This window comes from Atta colombica, unplaced genomic scaffold (assembly GCF_001594045.1).
Source record: "Atta colombica isolate Treedump-2 unplaced genomic scaffold, Acol1.0 scaffold52, whole genome shotgun sequence".
Lineage (NCBI taxonomy): Eukaryota > Metazoa > Arthropoda > Insecta > Hymenoptera > Formicidae > Atta > Atta colombica.
In genome coordinates this window covers 1,046,772-1,064,024 of record NW_017259542.1, presented here as the reverse complement: position 1 = coordinate 1,064,024, position 17,253 = coordinate 1,046,772, and the positions used below count along the sequence as shown (strand labels likewise).

The window sequence follows — 17,253 nt, the reverse complement described above, 5'->3', positions numbered from 1 at the left end:
GAATGTCGGAAATTATATCAATATTTATTACACACTTTTTATCCTTAATTAAAACTGTCAGTGTATCCATCTAAAAAATTGATTTAGCGAAACTTTTTTCGCATTTATTGTAATCATTTTCGTATGTATATTTTTGCTTATACCAGCATTTTTAATCATAAATTCAAGCTGTCAAATAACAAGAGAGATACTAGTTGGGCTGGCAATGAAAAGGAAGGGTGATTTTGGAGATAAAGCCGATGAAAGTAGGATTGATGTCGATAAACCACTTTGGAACCAGGACACGTACCTCGGAAGATGGATGCATTACAACTTCATCACCGATTGCCGCACGATACTCGTACCAAAGAACAAATTGTGGGAAGCAAAAAAACTCTGCGAAGACTATAAGTAAGTTTATATAGCTTTTCTCTCCTTCTTTTTCTGAATTAGATTCTTTATCAACTTAATTAGTAAAATTTTCAATTTTGAGAAAATCATTTATTGTAAAAAAGATTATTAAAAAACTCCGAATGTAAAAAATTATTAACATATAAATAATTACATATAAATAATTATAAACAGTTATCAATCAATTTTTAAAAAATTAATATTTACTCTTATTTATTAATGCCTGAGGTAATCAAACGCATAATATTATTTTATTCTATTATTCAGGGCCAGAAAAGAGCCAGAGGGCCTACAGAGAAAAGACATAATCTATGCAAAGAAGCTCAGGGACAGCGCCTTTCATCCCGATAATGGCGAGTTCATGCATGTGATAGGAAGAATGTCCTTCCAGCTGCCTGCTTCTGTCGCCCTCACCACCGCTATGTTGACCTTCTACAAGTTAACTTTATACAAATAATAATGCATCCCACATTCACAAATTCCCGATCAATTCTTATTTGATTTTCTATTTTTATCATCCACTATATTTCGATTAGATCCGCCTTCAGTGTGATAACATGCCAGCTAGTTAATCAGGGTTTCAACGCGTTTGTCAATTATACCAATCGAAACGCGATGAGTGATGATCCTCAGGATACCGACATTATCCAGCAAGCGTTTATACTCGCCACTGCAGCAAGTTGCGCGGCTGCTTTGGGATTTAGGAAACTATTTGCCGGCAGAGGAACTCTCTTTGCAGTTAATTCATTTTAAATTTGATTTTTTGTTCCATCTTTTCCCGATTCTTATTTCATTTAAATATAGATAAATACATTCAAAAGACGTTATTGATAAATTATTTTAATCGTCCTAGATTCAAAATAACTACTACTGATAAAACTTTGTAATGTCAAAAATCTAATATAATTCGTGACCTCAAGAACATCGAATATTCCATACAATTGTTAAGAATTTGAATGTTTTTATTTTAAATATCAAAAATATAATTATATTCCAAAAATGAAAAAAGTCAATCTTTCTCATAGAGATTCGTTCCGTTTTGTGCGGTTGCTGTCGGCAATATGATAAATCTCCCCATCATGAGGCAACGAGAGATCACGCGGGGTATTCCAATATTCGCCAAGAACGGTGAAGAAGTATACATCATGAAGACACAAGTAGCCGCCGTCAAGGGTATTTCTGAATGCATCCTCACAAGGATAATAATGGCCGCGCCCGGAATGCTGATGGTTCCAGTCATTACGCAACGAATGCAATCGTATAGGTTCTACAAACTTCGTCCATGGATCACTGTTCCCGTAGAAATAGGTTTATGCATACTCTGGTAATTTTCAGAGATGATATTGCGCAAATCCGCACAATATAATAAAATATTGATTAATTATCTTCGACGCGAAAGTATTTTAATAAATATTTTCTCTTTTCTTCAGTTTGTTAGTCATGATCCCTTCGGCACTCGCCATTTTTCCGCAGAAAAAGTAAGATTTAAATTAATTCTGAATATCTTTGAACATCAAAAAATTAATTTTTTTTAAGTCAGAAATATAGTATATTAAGTGTAGTATATTAACAAGCTTTTTCTATTAAGTTCGATGAAGCCAGAACTATTAAAAATATACCCGGAGGAGTATAAAATATTTCGAGAGAAAATGGGTCAGCGCAAACATCCGGATAAAGTTTATTATAATAAAGGATTGTAGTCCATATAAATAAATATAAAAATTTATATTCTATTTTATAAAATAAATATACATATATATGTTATTAGATTTTCCATGGGATCTATAAAGTTTTTGTATTATCGAAAAATCAAATTAAAAAATGATTAAAGCTATAGAGACAAAATAATAGCTATTCAATTATTGAATAACATTTATTGACACAACATTGTCATCATATTACTATGTTTTTCAATAACAGTAGTAAAGTTTTTTTATCATATCACTATATATGGCAGCATTTTTACTTTCGACAGGCTTCTCGAAATTTAATAACATTAATAACATTAAGTAATATTTTAGTGCATAAGTAACGTTACATTTAAAATGTACGAAACTTATAAGTAACATTAAGACGCCTGAGAGGAACAATTAAGCGCTTATTGAAATAAAATTATTGCTACAATTTGTGATTATAGACATCGATAAAGCACCAATTTATATTGTCGATATTTCATTCTTAAAGGCCATGGCACATAAAAAAAGCAAATCGGCTAATCACAGTAAAAAATATAAGGCAGTAGTAAATTTAAAATATTGTTTACTGCTTACATTTTGCTGCTTAAATTTTTTTTGTGTACCATAGCTTTTACTATTACATTTTTACTATTGTTTCTATTACATCGCGCGAGCTATCAACTTCTCTCTTATTATAATACTTCAATGCGTTGATGGAATTTTATTTTATCACCTCGTGGATATATTACGTTTTGTGACTAAATCCTAATTTAAAGTTGACTAAATATTAATTTAAATTATTAATATCGGTGCGACGATCAAAATTTAATACTTTAAAATCATAAGAAAGAACTGTGCGTAAATGTATAAATAATAAATTCAATAGTAAATATAAAATATTTCTGCTATAATAATTGACTATAATTAAATGAGTTATATTACAGTTTCGGATTCATTTCTGATCTAGCAGAAGAGTTTACCTCGTCATTGTGCCATTTAAAACAATATTTATAAAGGATGGAATAATACTTATTTTATATCAGTTTCATAAAATTAGAATTTTTCATAACATTATAATCCCTTGTTGAAATATAAATACGTCGGTAGTTTACTACCTTCACAATTCTTCATTAGTAGCTCATAGTTTTCCGGCTCCCAGCGTTGTAAAGTAGTTGCCTTAATGGAGCTTAATGGACGCGGGATAAAATAAAATGTTAAAAATAAAATATTGAAAAAAGAATTTTCGAATGTATAAAGTATCAAACAAATTGTTTACCAATTTTGTGGAAATAGCGCACACGCTGTCGGCACCATAAACGTCAATCTAAGATGTTTAACACAAATTTCACATAGTAATTATTTAATGACAATGATAAATGATAAGCAAAAATAAGATAAAAAAAGAATGTGGTACTCACGAAATTCCGCACATCATAATTTGTATTGGTGCATGCAGTGGTTTAATTCTCTGCATCCACGCGTATTTTTCCAATTTTTCCATTATGGGCGGTAAGATAACTGCGGAAATTATCGTTTTAATTACTTAAGTTTATTATTATATAACGAATAAATTTATATAAAATTTTAATAAGTAATTTAAATTGAGATGTTTGATTGATACATACGCATGCCGGGTGCGCACATGACGATTCTCGAAATGACAACTTGACTGATGCCTTTCACAGCTGCGAGCTAAAATCGTTTAATAACATTTAAAAATTTTCAATATGTTAAATTTAATGAGATTTGGAATTTCGAAATTTAATATTATCTTATCTTGCAAACTTATGTTTGACGAAATTAATTATATGCATGCATATAATATTAATTATATGCATGCATAAATAAATTTGCATATGTTTTTTGTGTAAAATTGAGTAAATTTTACATACAAAATTTAATAACCAGCGACAAGTAATGTATACCTTCGATTTTGTAAGTTTTCTGCCGTTCTCGTCAATGAGATCCACGCCGTTTACAATTTCGTTCTGTCTCATTAGAGGGATATTAGCGCAATTAGCGGCTGCCACTGCGGCGAACGGAACGTACCTCTAAAATATGTTTTTTTCTTGTATTCAGCAATCTAGGCTTTAGCAATCTCAAACACGTTTTGTTTTAAATTATATACAAAATAATCTAAAAATCAAAGTTTCAAAAAGGTTGATTTTACAGGTTAATCAATTACTTGAAATTTCAATGATTTTACAGATTAATCAACTACTTAAAAAGAAAGAATCATTAGTCATTGGTGTAAAATAGTCTGGGATATTCTATGTAATTTTCAAATTGCTCTCACAAAACTTACAGTCATTAGAGGACTAGCGTGCTTCTCCCAATATGATTTACATCCTATCGCAGTTATCATCGCTGCAACGGTCGCACTAACATAAGCTACACCTAGCTGATTAGTCGTTACAGGACTGTTAGCATTCCTATTGGTGTAATTGACGAGCGCGTTAAAGGACTGGTTGACCCATTGCCAAAAAACTACTGCTTGAGTTGTCCTAGATCGAATTAACATAGTCAGAAAAGAATAACTTAATTTAGACTGTGATAAATTTTTTAAATAAAATCACGGGAATTCAATTAACAACAATCTCATGTGTTATTAAAATTAATAAGTTATAAAATTAAAATTAAATAGATAAAGTGAATACTTATTTTTCTTGACTGTTAAAAACTGTTTTGGTTTTTTCAAAATATCAATATGATTAAATGAAAGAATTTTCAATGATCATCGATCGAAATTACTGTAAAATACCTGTAGAACTGAAGCATAGCGCCGGTGATGGCCATTCCGCCTGGTACCTGGAAGGACATTCTACCAAAGACATTCTGCAGATCGCCAGTATCCGGATGAAAGGCAGACTCGTACAGTTTCTTCGCATAGATAATTTGCTCTGTGGTAGTATTGACTGGCTCTTTGCCAATTCTATAAGGTACAAAGTGCGAAGCTTATCAAACAACTAATTGAGAATACAATGCGTCAAATGCAGCAACTCATAAGTATAGTCTCATTTTCATTCTCAATAATAAATTTTAATTCAATGAAAAAATTACGTTGGACTTATCTTGAAAATTTTGGATAATTTAAGAATTAGTAGAAATAAGTATATCACAGAAATATTTAATGTATTAGGTATAGTAAAAACAAATCCATTATTTTTCCATTCAATTTCATGCAAAAAAAATAGATTTCTTTTTACTACACCTAATATTATCAAAAGTGCTAAAAATTTTCTAACAGTGCGCGTCGAATCGACTAAAATAAAAAAAAATTTCGTGACGTATAAGTATTTCCTATTACCTATATTGTTCACACAACTTTTTAGCAGCTATCAGCTCTGATTCTGGTTTGACGCAGGTGCGGAAGTCGGTCATCCACGCGAAGTATTTCCATCTTCCCACGAAGGTGTTTTGATTCCATAGCGGTTTGTCTAAGTCCAATCTTTCATTCATCATCATGTCCAATTAAGAGATGTTTCCAGCACAGATCTCTAATCAAGATTATATATTCGTAAAATAATGAATTATAAATTTAGAAAATTGATTTTATAAATTAAAACATATTACAATTAATATCTTTCTTTTTAATATATTTTCATACTATTATTTATAAATTGAAAAACTTTGATTTATACACGCGATAAAGAATATACAGAGAGTCCCAAAGGTAATATTTTAAGATAAGATATACGTACTGCAAGTGTTATACAAATGCTCACTGGACGATGGATGTTCTGCGCGATCGTATGTTTCGCATACGATCAACTGTGCTTCCTTTCATAATGTTACAAGAGATCCGACAAAATGAGAATATATTTATAGTTTCAGAACGCGAGCTATGTGCGTGAAAATAGTGCGCTGTGGTCAAGCATTTTTAATTTATACAAAGCAATTTTCGCAAAGCAATTTCTTGTTATCGAAATATTACGTAATATTTTTTCACGAGTAAAATAAGCATAATAGATAACAAACACAGTGCCATCTATTATGAGTTATAGAACAAAAGATTAGTATTTATTATTATTATTATATATATTGTACGTAAAGCAAATTATTTTTAAAAATTCAGTGAAAAAAGAATTGTATCATTAAATAATGTAAATTAAAAATTAAAACAATTTTTTAAATTAAAATCTTTTACTATTCAATATAATTTTAAAAAGTCAATTTAAAATAAGATTTCCTGTTTTATTTTCTTTTATATTCTTCTTCGTCAACTCTTGTCTAAAATTAAATATACTATTTAAACATATTTAGTTTTGCTTTGGGTTTAAAAAAATACGTCACTCATATTTTTTCGAATTTATATTTCTATGTATTACAAAATTTATAAATTTTTAAATTTTTAAAGATAATTTTTTATAATAGAGCATCTTTTTTATTTTAGCATATTATATCAAAATTTGGCGCTTTTCTTTTATAGCTAGAGGAAAATTAAATTTAATATTTTTCTAATAACTCTTTTCAATTCACATTACAAATGCAAGTCTAAAACTATGGAAGCTTATGTTTACGCGAATATTTATGTGTCCGTAATAAGCAAATATATTATGCAAGAAATAATATAAAGGAACATTTCGCGAAAGTTCGAATGATGTTGAATCATTTGCAACATCATGATGGAATTGATAAATAAGCGTCATTGCGTATTATCAGTGTTGTACCATTCACATGTCACCGCTAATCATTTGAATGCAAACCGTAATTGTGCAATACGTATCACACATTCAAAGAGCCCTAGAATACATTTTTTATTAATAAAATTATCGAGTAAAATATAGCGTACTAGAAAAAATTGTAACAATTAATTAAGGGGATTCTGGAGTCTCCTGTATTATCGATAAAACTAGCGTTTTTGACATTTTTGTTCTTGTTGAATTTCTTCGTAATTTCATAGAATAAAAATTTCTTTTCCACAATTAAAATGTATATGCTAATGTATTTGCTGATGTTTTTTGTGTTCAAAGCTGGAAGAAATAAAAAAATTACAGATTTCTTAATTTATCCATTTTACCTTTAGCGTTAGTCACCATACTGAGATAAAAATAGATTTAAAAATCTATATTTTTTTTTCCAGCTTTGAACACGAAATATACCAGCGACAAGTATATTAATATATACATTTTAATTGTGGAAAAGGAATTTTTATTTTGTGAAACTACTACAAAGAAATTTGACAGAAACAAAAATGTCAGAAACATTAGTTTTATCGGTAATATAGGAGGCTTCAACATTCTCTTAAATAAAAGCTTGCTTTTATTATTTCTATTGTCGTTAATCAATTTAATTTAAACAAAAAAAATTGAACAAATTAATTTGGTTCAATTGATAAATTATTAATTTTTTTATTACAATTATAATCCTTCGTCGGCAATGTGAAATGTTCACTCTTCGTCCGCAATCTTTATCCACGAGTATACCATATTCGATCTTTAATACAAATTTTTATACAAAAATTTTTTAAAATCTGAAAAAATTTATATATATATATTTATCTTTAACGAATGCACAAGTTTTAACAAAGAATTTTTATTATTTCACAGAAATTATTTTACTTATTTTTTTATAGATTTAATTTTATTTATTAAAATTCGCAATTGAAAATCGACTGCATTTTTAAGTCCATTTCTGGTGAAGCTTGTTAAAAAGTTTTAATTTACACGTTTTTATAGATTTTTTCCTAATCATTTCTCTCTCTCTCTCTCTCTCTCTCTCTCTCTCTCTCTCTCTCTCTCTCTCTCTCTCTCTCTCTTTCTCCCTTCTCTCTCATTTTTCTTCATTATCCTTTTTTTTATTGAAATGTCAATACGAATTGTAACCGGATTTTTTATCGTTTCATTATCTATTCAATGTAAATTAACTACTTAAATTACTTGTCGATGAGAACGTGTGAACATAGCTTAACAAGCATCAACATATGCACTTCTCACATTATCATTATTTCTCTCATGTGTCGCTTTATTTATCTCTTCCAGCACTTGTCACAATATATATCGACTCTGCGCTTTCAGAAAAGTTGCGGTCGAAGTGACGACCCAGTTTTTCGATAGGATGCACCAGTAATCACAATTCATCAACCGGTTGTTTTTTACATTAAATGTCAATAACATAGGCATGGAGAAAGAGATTTACGCCGCTATTAGGATCGCAAATTGGACCGGTAAGAATTTGCCCTCGCTGCACTCGCGTCACCTTGAATAATAACTTATGCAACATTTTATCAAAGCATAAATCCTAGTCACTCACCCTGTCGTAAAAACACACGTTACTTCTGGAACTGTGCTCGGCCGTTCTCGGCCGCTCTATCTCAATGCCGGCAAGTGCCGAACCGAGAAGAGTTTGCGGCGAACGCCAGCAAACGCCGAATCCAAAAGGAGCTATACCGCATGCAATAATCGCACGACAAGACTTCTTATTACGCTACTGATACCAACGAACGCGCCCTTCATGGAAAAGTTGTACCAGGTTGCGTTCGTAGCGCTTACAACATTGTAACAATTTCAATACAATCTAATCCCACATCATTGCCTGTCATTTTAATTATATAAATAATCGAAGACTAGAAAATCAGAGATTTATGAATGGGAAAGTACAACCACAGATATGGAATTTACGCTCGTATTTTCGTATTAATTTGCACAAATTTATTTCTCTGAAAATTTGACATCGGTTGGCAGCATTGTTCATCAGCTAGAAACTGCAAAAAATGAATGTTCCGTAGGGCCCTTTGATGAAAGATACGGACCTGGTAGGTCGCCCCAGCAAGCGCAAGCGCACCAGGGGCGGCGGCGCGGCGCAGCCACAGCCAGCTGTGTGGGCTGCCAGGTTAAACGTCCCCTCTACCTGGCAACCAACTTTTACCCCCACCTGCCCCCTGGCCGTGAAGCTTTACCGCCCGCTTCACCACGCTTCACGCGGTCTTCGCACACAGCTGCAGCCGTCGTTCCTCACGTCATCCGGTTCAGACAGACTGCGAGCGAGCGAGCGAGTAAGAAAGAAAAAGAAAGAGAGAGAAAGAAACAAGGGGCGGTGCGTCGCGGCGCGGAGCGGCGCGGTGCACGAGACGACGACGGCGACGACAACGATACGAGACGAGCCGCTCGCTCCTCTCCGGTCGGCTCGGTCGTAGCGGAGCGAAGCGGAAAGCGCAAAGCCCACACCACACCACATACCACCAGCTTACTTGCACGCTCGCTCGCAATAACTTTAAACTCGAGGCAAGATGGCGGCCGCGGCGGCGGAGACCCCGTCCGCGCACCTCGCGCTCGCCACGGGCGACAAGATCCTCGTGACCGTCGAATCCGCGCTGCCCGACATCCTCGTGGTATCTTTCGTCCATGGCGCCAAGTGCTTCCAAGGTGCGCTGCTCGACGCCACTAAAAGGTAAGAATAAGGGAGAGAAAGAAAGAGAGTGAGAGAGAGAGAGAGAGAGAGAGAAAGAGATAAAAAGAGCGAGAGACAGAAAGAAAGAGCGAGAGAGAGAGAAGGAAAGAGAGAAAGAGTGAGAAAGAGCGATATGAAGGAAAGACCTCGTGTTGTGACCTATTCTTTTTTTTCTATTTTATTCCGCTTACTGAGAGCCTTTTGTTCTCTCATCGAAACAGTGTTCAACCCCTGACCACCCTTCGGCTTTTAAAGAAAAAAATCTGGAAAAAAATCCTATTTATGGGTTCCACTAGTTAAACCAAAGATTTCCAATGGCTAGCATCCAAAACAGCTTGGGATTAGGTGATTCATCCATTTGGTCCTTTGAAGGTTTTGCAAGAAAATGATCATGATGTTTATGCTTCTATTTTATCACACTAACAATAAGTGTTGACAATTAAATTTGCTCAATCATTGCTCTTTAGAAGTTTTTCGTCTTGCCTTTCTGAAACCTGAAAACGTATGTCTTCGAAAATGAATCAGTTCTATAATAACTGTATAGGTACTTTAGAGATTGGTAGATTTGAAATTGGTTAAATAGTAATTAAGAGGTATTTTAGTTGCTATCTGTGAACAGAATGACGAATATATAATGGAATGTTCAACAGAAAAGTTGATGACTAAGTCCACTTACAGTTTGTTAAGATATGTGATGCATAAAAAAAAATACAATAAGATTGGAATCATGAATTCAAAAACGAATCATCGGAAAATTTTGACTTTCAAAATCTTTCCATCGCCGCAAGTTCGTACTTTGGAACAAAGTGTCAATTGTTTCTTAAACCGGATATTAATGACTAGACTCTTTTGTGCCACTCTGTGATTATTTCTTTCAATATTGCATAAGCGTCTCGATATTTTAGAAGAGTTTTAAAAATTTGATAATATAAATTCTTGTATACTAGTAGATTCACATCATTTTTTCAAATTATAATATTATAATAATTTTGAGAAAAATTCATTGTTCAAGAAACAAACACTAACGATATTCTTTCGCGGGTTTGATTTTTTTTATTTTGTTATAATGAAGATTCTAATGGAACAAACGACACGAAAGATTTGAAACTCTCAGATTTTTCGAATATCCAAACGTTTAAAGATATCTAAACCTCATAAATTGTACAGCTGCAAAAATTCTTTACAATGACTTTCATTTTCAAATTTGAGTATTCTGGTATTCTAGAATTGTCACACAAACTAAGATTAAAGTGTAAGAAAATAAGAATTAGGATAAAAAGCAAAATGATTTATCGATGTAATAATAATTGATACAGATGATTGATGTTCCATTGCTACAAAAAATCCGGTTATCAGATATAACTTTCAGTTTTTGACGTAATCATTGGGATACAAGGATGTGATATTTTCAATTTCATAAAAGTTTATATTCAGATATTCTGGAACAGACGCAATGTTTCCAATGTGGGCAGCGTCAGGATTCCAAGGAGTCTTGTTACATAATCGATCTAAAATTGGGCGGTTATACAAAAATATCATCAACTTTTTTGCATTCTTGAAATGTAAGGATTTTTCTTTCAAGTCTAACTATGAAACGTTTCAAATCGTAAATTGAGAGGAAAATTTACTTTTTTGCAGCATAAGTATGTTTCTAAAAAAGTGGAGTAACACCAACTTTTCAAAAAATTTTATTTTAACGAAACGTCGATTTATTATTTAGAAATAATCGGACTGGTGCAAAAGATATATTAATTATCTTTAAAACTTTAGGTTTTTTTTTAAAAAAGAGGCTTTCCCCTAATTCTTAGTTTGTTTTTGGAATTAATACCTCATTATGGCTCTTTCACTTTTAATTTTTTTAAACGTCGAAGCTGAAATGCAGATCGGAAGATTTGAGAATTTTAAAATTCAAATATAAAGTATTAGAGGAATAATATTAAGATTCAAGATATTTTAATTATTACGATCCACAGGATTAAGTTGCTGGGAAGAAGTTGTGGAAGTGCCATCCGACGGCGCGCGATGCCCGTCGGCTTCCACGATAGTGAACGAACTTACGTGCGAACTTGGCACGAAATATCTCATTTCCTCCGAGACGTAAATAGGTCCCGAAAGCTCCGATAATTTTGATAATTGATCTGTACTTTAAGGTAAACGTAATAGAAACGTAATATAACGAAGGTAATAGGAAACGTATGCGCGCGTGGATGTCTCCTCCTGGCGCCAGCCGCAATGGGCGTGGAAGTCGTGAATTTCCTCAAATTTCACATGACTCGACTGTCGCTAAGTCGTCATATAAATGAGACATCCTCTACTACATGTTTTTTCTGCACTTATATATATGCGTATAATTACTCAATATCCCACGAGTCGCATGCTTTCTCTCCTAACGGATTCAAATCGTGATGGAATTCTTTTCGACAATAACTGAAAAGAAGTTGATTACTGAAATTCTTTTCATGCGATAATGTTAATAAATAACGAGCAGTGGAATTTTCAATAAATTTCGATTAAATAAGAAGCTGACTTCGAAAAATAGGTGGATAAACATAACAAAAGTTTTGCTTCACCCAGTATATGCTAAAAAGAATTTACTGTGACTCATGATCTCGCATAGTAAACGCACCTTTGTAATATAGTCGTTGCTGACTTCTCTGAGCATAGAGCAGTCATTTCGATTATTGGGAAATCAACTAAGTAGCTATTATACCACTTGACCACTGTTGTTCCACTCATACGAGTTAATCCGCGAACTTATGAAAAGCGAGCTCCTATATATAGTCACGCCAATAACGCGTGGGAAATATACTTAAATTGAATTTACTTAAATATTATAACTACCAAGTTTGTCGAATGCAATTAATCAACTTAATAAATTTCATTATTAAAGTTTTATCATAATGCTGTTAAGGTTTATTGAACTTGATTATATATTATTACAACATGAATTTAAATTTTATCGAATCAATTAAATTCACTGAATGTTATAATTAAAATGGATATTAAACCGATTTGTTGAAAAACTATTACTTGGCGGGTAAACTCATTTTCATTCGACGTTACGTAATTATCCAATTTGTTGAATTTTATCTCGAGAATCGAAGTATAATTTCGATGATTTTGTAATCGTGCTGATCCCGATCGACGTCAATCATCCCGGACTTTTCGTTTGAGCGTACCCTATTTATCCGAATAGCAATTTTGCTCTTGCAATTGCTAGTTTTGTACATTCAAGCAGTTGTCGTTTTTCTCAGCGCATTTTTCTCAGAGGGCAACCGGGGTTAGCTGCCCCGTGAGTTCAGAACCGAGCTCATTGCTGTGGCCGAACAGCTGTTGCCCGTTTTCTTACCCCGCACCCTAAGTTTTCTTGTTCAAGCCGAGCGGCCAATGGCCGCCCCGTGTCGCAATTGCACAACCATATCTAGCAGGGCTGTAAGTAAAATTGAAGGGGTCGTTTAAAGTTTGACTGATCACCGATACGTCCTAATTTAATTGCGTCGAAAAATTAATAATTTCAAAGTATCCAATGATTATTCTTATTACGTCGCTTATTTATTTTTCATTTGTTAATTTTTATACATTTATTGCGGTAAATGATATGATCCATTTTGGTGTTCAATTGATAATACATAAGATAGCAATTAGCTAGTATTTATTATATTTTTTATTTATAAATGATTTTTTTCACTTCAGTTATATTGTAATATATGTGAAAATGTACAGTTTTGTCAAGTTCGGCTAGATAAGAAAAGATAAGAAAAGTAATCAAGAGAGTAAAGTTTCTGTTTACGGCCCTGAAAGCTAGTCGGGGCCACCGACCAACCAGGCCTGGCTTGTGTCACGTTGTGCACGACGGTATGGTGCGGTAGAGGTTCCCATATTTTTCCGCTATATGTATTATAATTCGATACTCTTCTGAATTTGTTTTTTTAAATTGGTAATAGAGGTATTTTTAAAGAATTTATCAAAGATATTGATGAAATATTCACATTCATCGAATAAAAAAGCGAATTTCTCAACAAAGATTTACGTTCAAGATTAATTCTTTTTCCCTTTCTAAAAAGACTATCGATATCAACATTAGCATCTCAAAAAATTTCTTGAAACATGCTCGAACGATAAAAGAAGAACTCCATAGATATTTATATCTGTTGTAAGATTAAGTTTTTTTTTAAATAAAATATTAACATATTTTTTTCATTAATTTAAAATAGACTTTATTTCAGCAGAATTTTTATTGGACTACGCGCTCCATTAAATCTACATTTAGGAAAGGTCGACTGCAAATCGATGACTGAATTAGTAGATGACAGTCCAAGGACATGAATTTATTAGTCTGGGGAACGGTATTTATCGATCTATCCGACATCAAGTATATCAAAATACGTTCCAGCTGTGCAGTTTACGTATAATCCAAGGTTGAGAACCTCCATTATAGTGGTCTCGTGTTCGTCAGGAACAAAGGGAATATCGTCGACGTCTCTGAGAACGCCACCATTTGCGGGTCGAAACTGCGGATGTGTGCGTGGACACAAAGCAGAGAAACAGCCACGTATACTATGCCGTAGTCCACGTTAACTGTCTGCTTTATTAACTTAAGAAATGAGCCAATTGTTATAGTTTTTAAACAAGATAAAACACAATTGAAAACATCAGGAAAAAAACAAATTAGAATCTAATTGCGACAGGTTGAAGATAAATAGAATTTGACGTGAATTATTGAATAGAAGTTTATTATATTTAGATTACAGCTCGGTTAAAAATGTAAATTAAGTTTAGAGATTAGATAAGCTCACGTTACGAATTTAGAATTCGATGAGAGGAAGATTTAAATAATTTTAGGATTACAAATAGTAAAGTTCTGGCTACGCGGGATCTTTGCAGAGTGCTGTAAATTGGTAACAAATTGGATAACCAACGATTGTGAATAGACTCCTCAAATTTATCAGTTCCATTATAATCATTTTCACGTCATAGCGAATCTGCTGATTCCCAATATTATTCCCTCCCGGCCATTTTTCTTCCCCACGCGCGGGCTGACTCGGAATTTCGAGGGTTTGCCTCGTATCGGGACCTAGAAAATATTAATGGATATACCGTCAGAGGCTGTCGCTCATTGTACGTGCCTCTCTCGAATCAATACCATGACATGGCCGCGTTGTCGGTGCACGGGAAGTCGACGAAGCATACCCGAAAGCGTTGCCCAATCTTTTGCCATTCTCATTTTACATTTCTATTGAAAGCTTTGGCGCAATGATAGCTCATTTGTCGACGAATGTAGGAAAATTGATCAAGAAATTGCTTAAAATCGCGAGAAAATTTAGAAAATTTGATAAAATCGAAAGAAACGAGAACAAGTCATTTGTTATTTTCTATGTTCATACATCAATTAAAAACTTTTTCCGAGTCGAAAAAAATAAACATGAACATCAGTTAAGAATCGAAAGAATTAGCATTGTACCTAAGCATTTCTCATATAAAGAAACGTAAGAAAACTTCATTAATTTTTTGTTATTGATTTATGTTTATGTAAGATGATACAAATGAATATCTGTCGCTTTAAAGTAAGTCAGTCCAATGAAATATATAGTTAGACAGTTTCGATAAATTCTCAAGATAGCAGCACGACACGGAAAAAATGGTTTTGCTAAAACATTAAAAAATTTAGATATAGGTCTGAAAGTAATTTAGTTAGATCATCAAAGTAGTTACGTAGAATGTTTAAACGTTGATAACAATGCTGCAAAAAATTTTAACATTTTAGCAATGCGAGTTTGAGCGTTTTATATAATTATTTTAATAGTCCAAACCAAATTATTTTCTCTAGTATGTAGAAAATTTTTTAGATATTTAACTAAAATCGTTCTTTTTGAAACGATGGAAATATTGATAAGGCATCACTATCTCTTTGAATAATTAGCTTAGATATCATTTAAATTTCTAGAACGTCGATTATAAGACACGCTTCATTGTGTTCATAGGGGACTTCCTTGTGGTGTTCAACCCCCGGAATCGGTGCCAGATCCTGATGGCGATAAATTGGCGACGATCGCGGCGCGCTTCAGTTATTTCCAGGAAAAGAGGAACGTGCTGTCGTCGTCGGCGGCCACTGTCGTCGCCAAGGTCGACCTCCGCAGAAGCATCAATCCGCCCGCTAGATACAAAAACGCGAGGCCTACAGTGAGATTGAGGCCCCGCCAGGTACTCTGCAGTAAGTGCCGATCGATCTGCAACGAGAACAGTGAGAACGTTGACGTCAGCAGGAAGAGGAAGCACGAGGACGCGCAACAGCAATCGCAGCAGGTACTGTGAACGTAGCTTACTTAGGATCGTATATATTTTTACAGAATTATGTTTACATCTCTTTTAGAAATTTAATATTAATAAGTAGTTAATTACTTATTTTGAATATTAAGTAATGGAAAGAATTTTGTTAAATATTTTATTTATTTAGATATAAATCTATTTTATTTATTTAGATACAAATCTAAAATAATTTTGTTGGATCATCAAAATAATTATGTGGGAAACTCAATACAATAAGGACAATGACCAATACAAAAAATTTCGATATTCTAGCAACCTAATTAAGTGTCCTACATGATTATTTAAATAATTCAATAAAATTATTTTCAGATCTGTATCTATTACCTAAATTTTTAGATACTTTAATAAAATCTATTTTTTTCTATATAAAAGCACCGTTCAGTGTTTCAAATACTTAAAATAAGTAATTTGCAATATTAAATTGGATTTTTGTAAGGAATAAAATGTTTCTTTTTAGAGAGTTATCTATGTTTTTAAAAAAATTTTTAAACAGAATATTTAATAAAGAGAAAAGTTTATATGTATTGTGTGTTATGTTGTCAATAATCTACAAATTTAAAAATATTTAAGAACAGAAGACTTGGAAGCCATAAACTGAAATTTATTTCTTTAAGAAACTTAAATTATAATCATTGATGTCAAAAATCTGATAGCATGAATTACATTAAAATCCTCTTGAGTTTTTAAGCTTCAATAAGAACCCTTTTTTCAACAACGTTAAACTCATTGAACTTTTAGAAACTTTATTGAAATTGCTGCTATAATTAACAAATATTTGACTTGAATCATCGCATAGAAGTTACTATTTTCTTTGCTGATTCTACCAGCTGATTCCGGGGTCCACGAGAAGAAGTGATCGACGTTGCGGTCAACCGCAGAAAACTCAGCGAACGTTGCTATCGGAATGCCGGACAGAAAGCACGATCCAAACAACGACGAAGACGAGTTCAAGTACCGACTCAAAGCTAGGAGCATCGTTGATCCCAAAACTGTCGAGATTGCAGCCCAATGAAATCAACAACGTGATACAAAGCCCCCCTGATCAATTATCTGGTACATTTTCACTGGAAAATTTAAGAACACGTTTAAACAAATTATAGATTACGTATATTATGATTTTATGCGAATTAACTGTATGAGAAAAAATAGTAATCTTTGAATTTATGTTTTTTTATGAACAATTTGCTTTTGTGATGTTTACTTTTTTCTTTTAGTTTTTTTGCCTTTACTCTTTTTAACAATCTAATGACGTCAAACAGTTAATTACTTGTTTTGTGTATGTAGAATCTTATAATTAGAGAGCATATATTATATCAATATGTTATACGCAGCAATTGAACTAAAAGTTCGTCATATAAATGGAAATAGAGTCCAAATCTTAAGAATTAAATTTTTTATGATGTTTCATACATTTATTGCTACAAGTTTTAATATTGTTTTTTTTTTGTCATATTATATATTTGTATCTACA

General features: G+C 32.7%; 3 protein-coding genes across 4 annotated transcripts in view; 2 read left to right on the top strand and 1 right to left on the bottom strand.

Annotated features, from left to right (window-relative positions):
• The first annotated feature begins 205 nt into the window (after nt 1-205).
• Nucleotides 206-2,090, top strand: LOC108691774 (sideroflexin-1-like). The gene is made up of 6 exons (XM_018199676.1): nt 206-390; nt 658-828; nt 927-1,128; nt 1,416-1,714; nt 1,821-1,868; nt 1,979-2,090. The coding sequence occupies exons 1-6, from the start codon at nt 206-208 to the stop codon at nt 2,088-2,090; spliced, it is 1,017 nt and encodes a 338-aa protein (XP_018055165.1).
• Nucleotides 2,091-3,137: 1,047 nt separating this feature from the next.
• On the bottom strand, nt 3,138-8,443 carry LOC108691790 (sideroflexin-2). 2 transcript variants are annotated; one of them, XM_018199697.1, is made up of 10 exons: nt 8,319-8,443; nt 5,768-5,846; nt 5,374-5,563; nt 4,828-4,998; nt 4,372-4,570; nt 3,992-4,117; nt 3,692-3,758; nt 3,485-3,584; nt 3,343-3,390; nt 3,138-3,252 (listed from the first exon to the last, which is right to left on the bottom strand). In XM_018199697.1, exons 3-10 carry the CDS (start codon nt 5,529-5,531, stop codon nt 3,138-3,140), a joined length of 984 nt encoding a protein of 327 aa, XP_018055186.1. In that variant the 5' UTR covers nt 5,532-5,563; nt 5,768-5,846; nt 8,319-8,443. The 2 variants fall into 2 exon arrangements, with proteins under 2 accessions (XP_018055186.1, XP_018055187.1); XM_018199698.1 differs by lacking the exon at nt 5,768-5,846.
• A 572-nt stretch (nt 8,444-9,015) lies between these two features.
• Nucleotides 9,016-17,253, top strand: part of LOC108691785 (PWWP domain-containing protein 2A-like) — a 12,615-nt gene continuing 4,377 nt past the window's right edge. Inside the window, exons 1-3 of the mRNA XM_018199691.1 lie at nt 9,016-9,455; nt 15,437-15,758; nt 16,610-16,835. Coding sequence (XP_018055180.1) covers nt 9,295-9,455; nt 15,437-15,758; nt 16,610-16,835 — 709 coding nt within the window. The 5' untranslated portion in view covers nt 9,016-9,294. The remainder of the gene's footprint in view (nt 9,456-15,436; nt 15,759-16,609; nt 16,836-17,253) is intronic.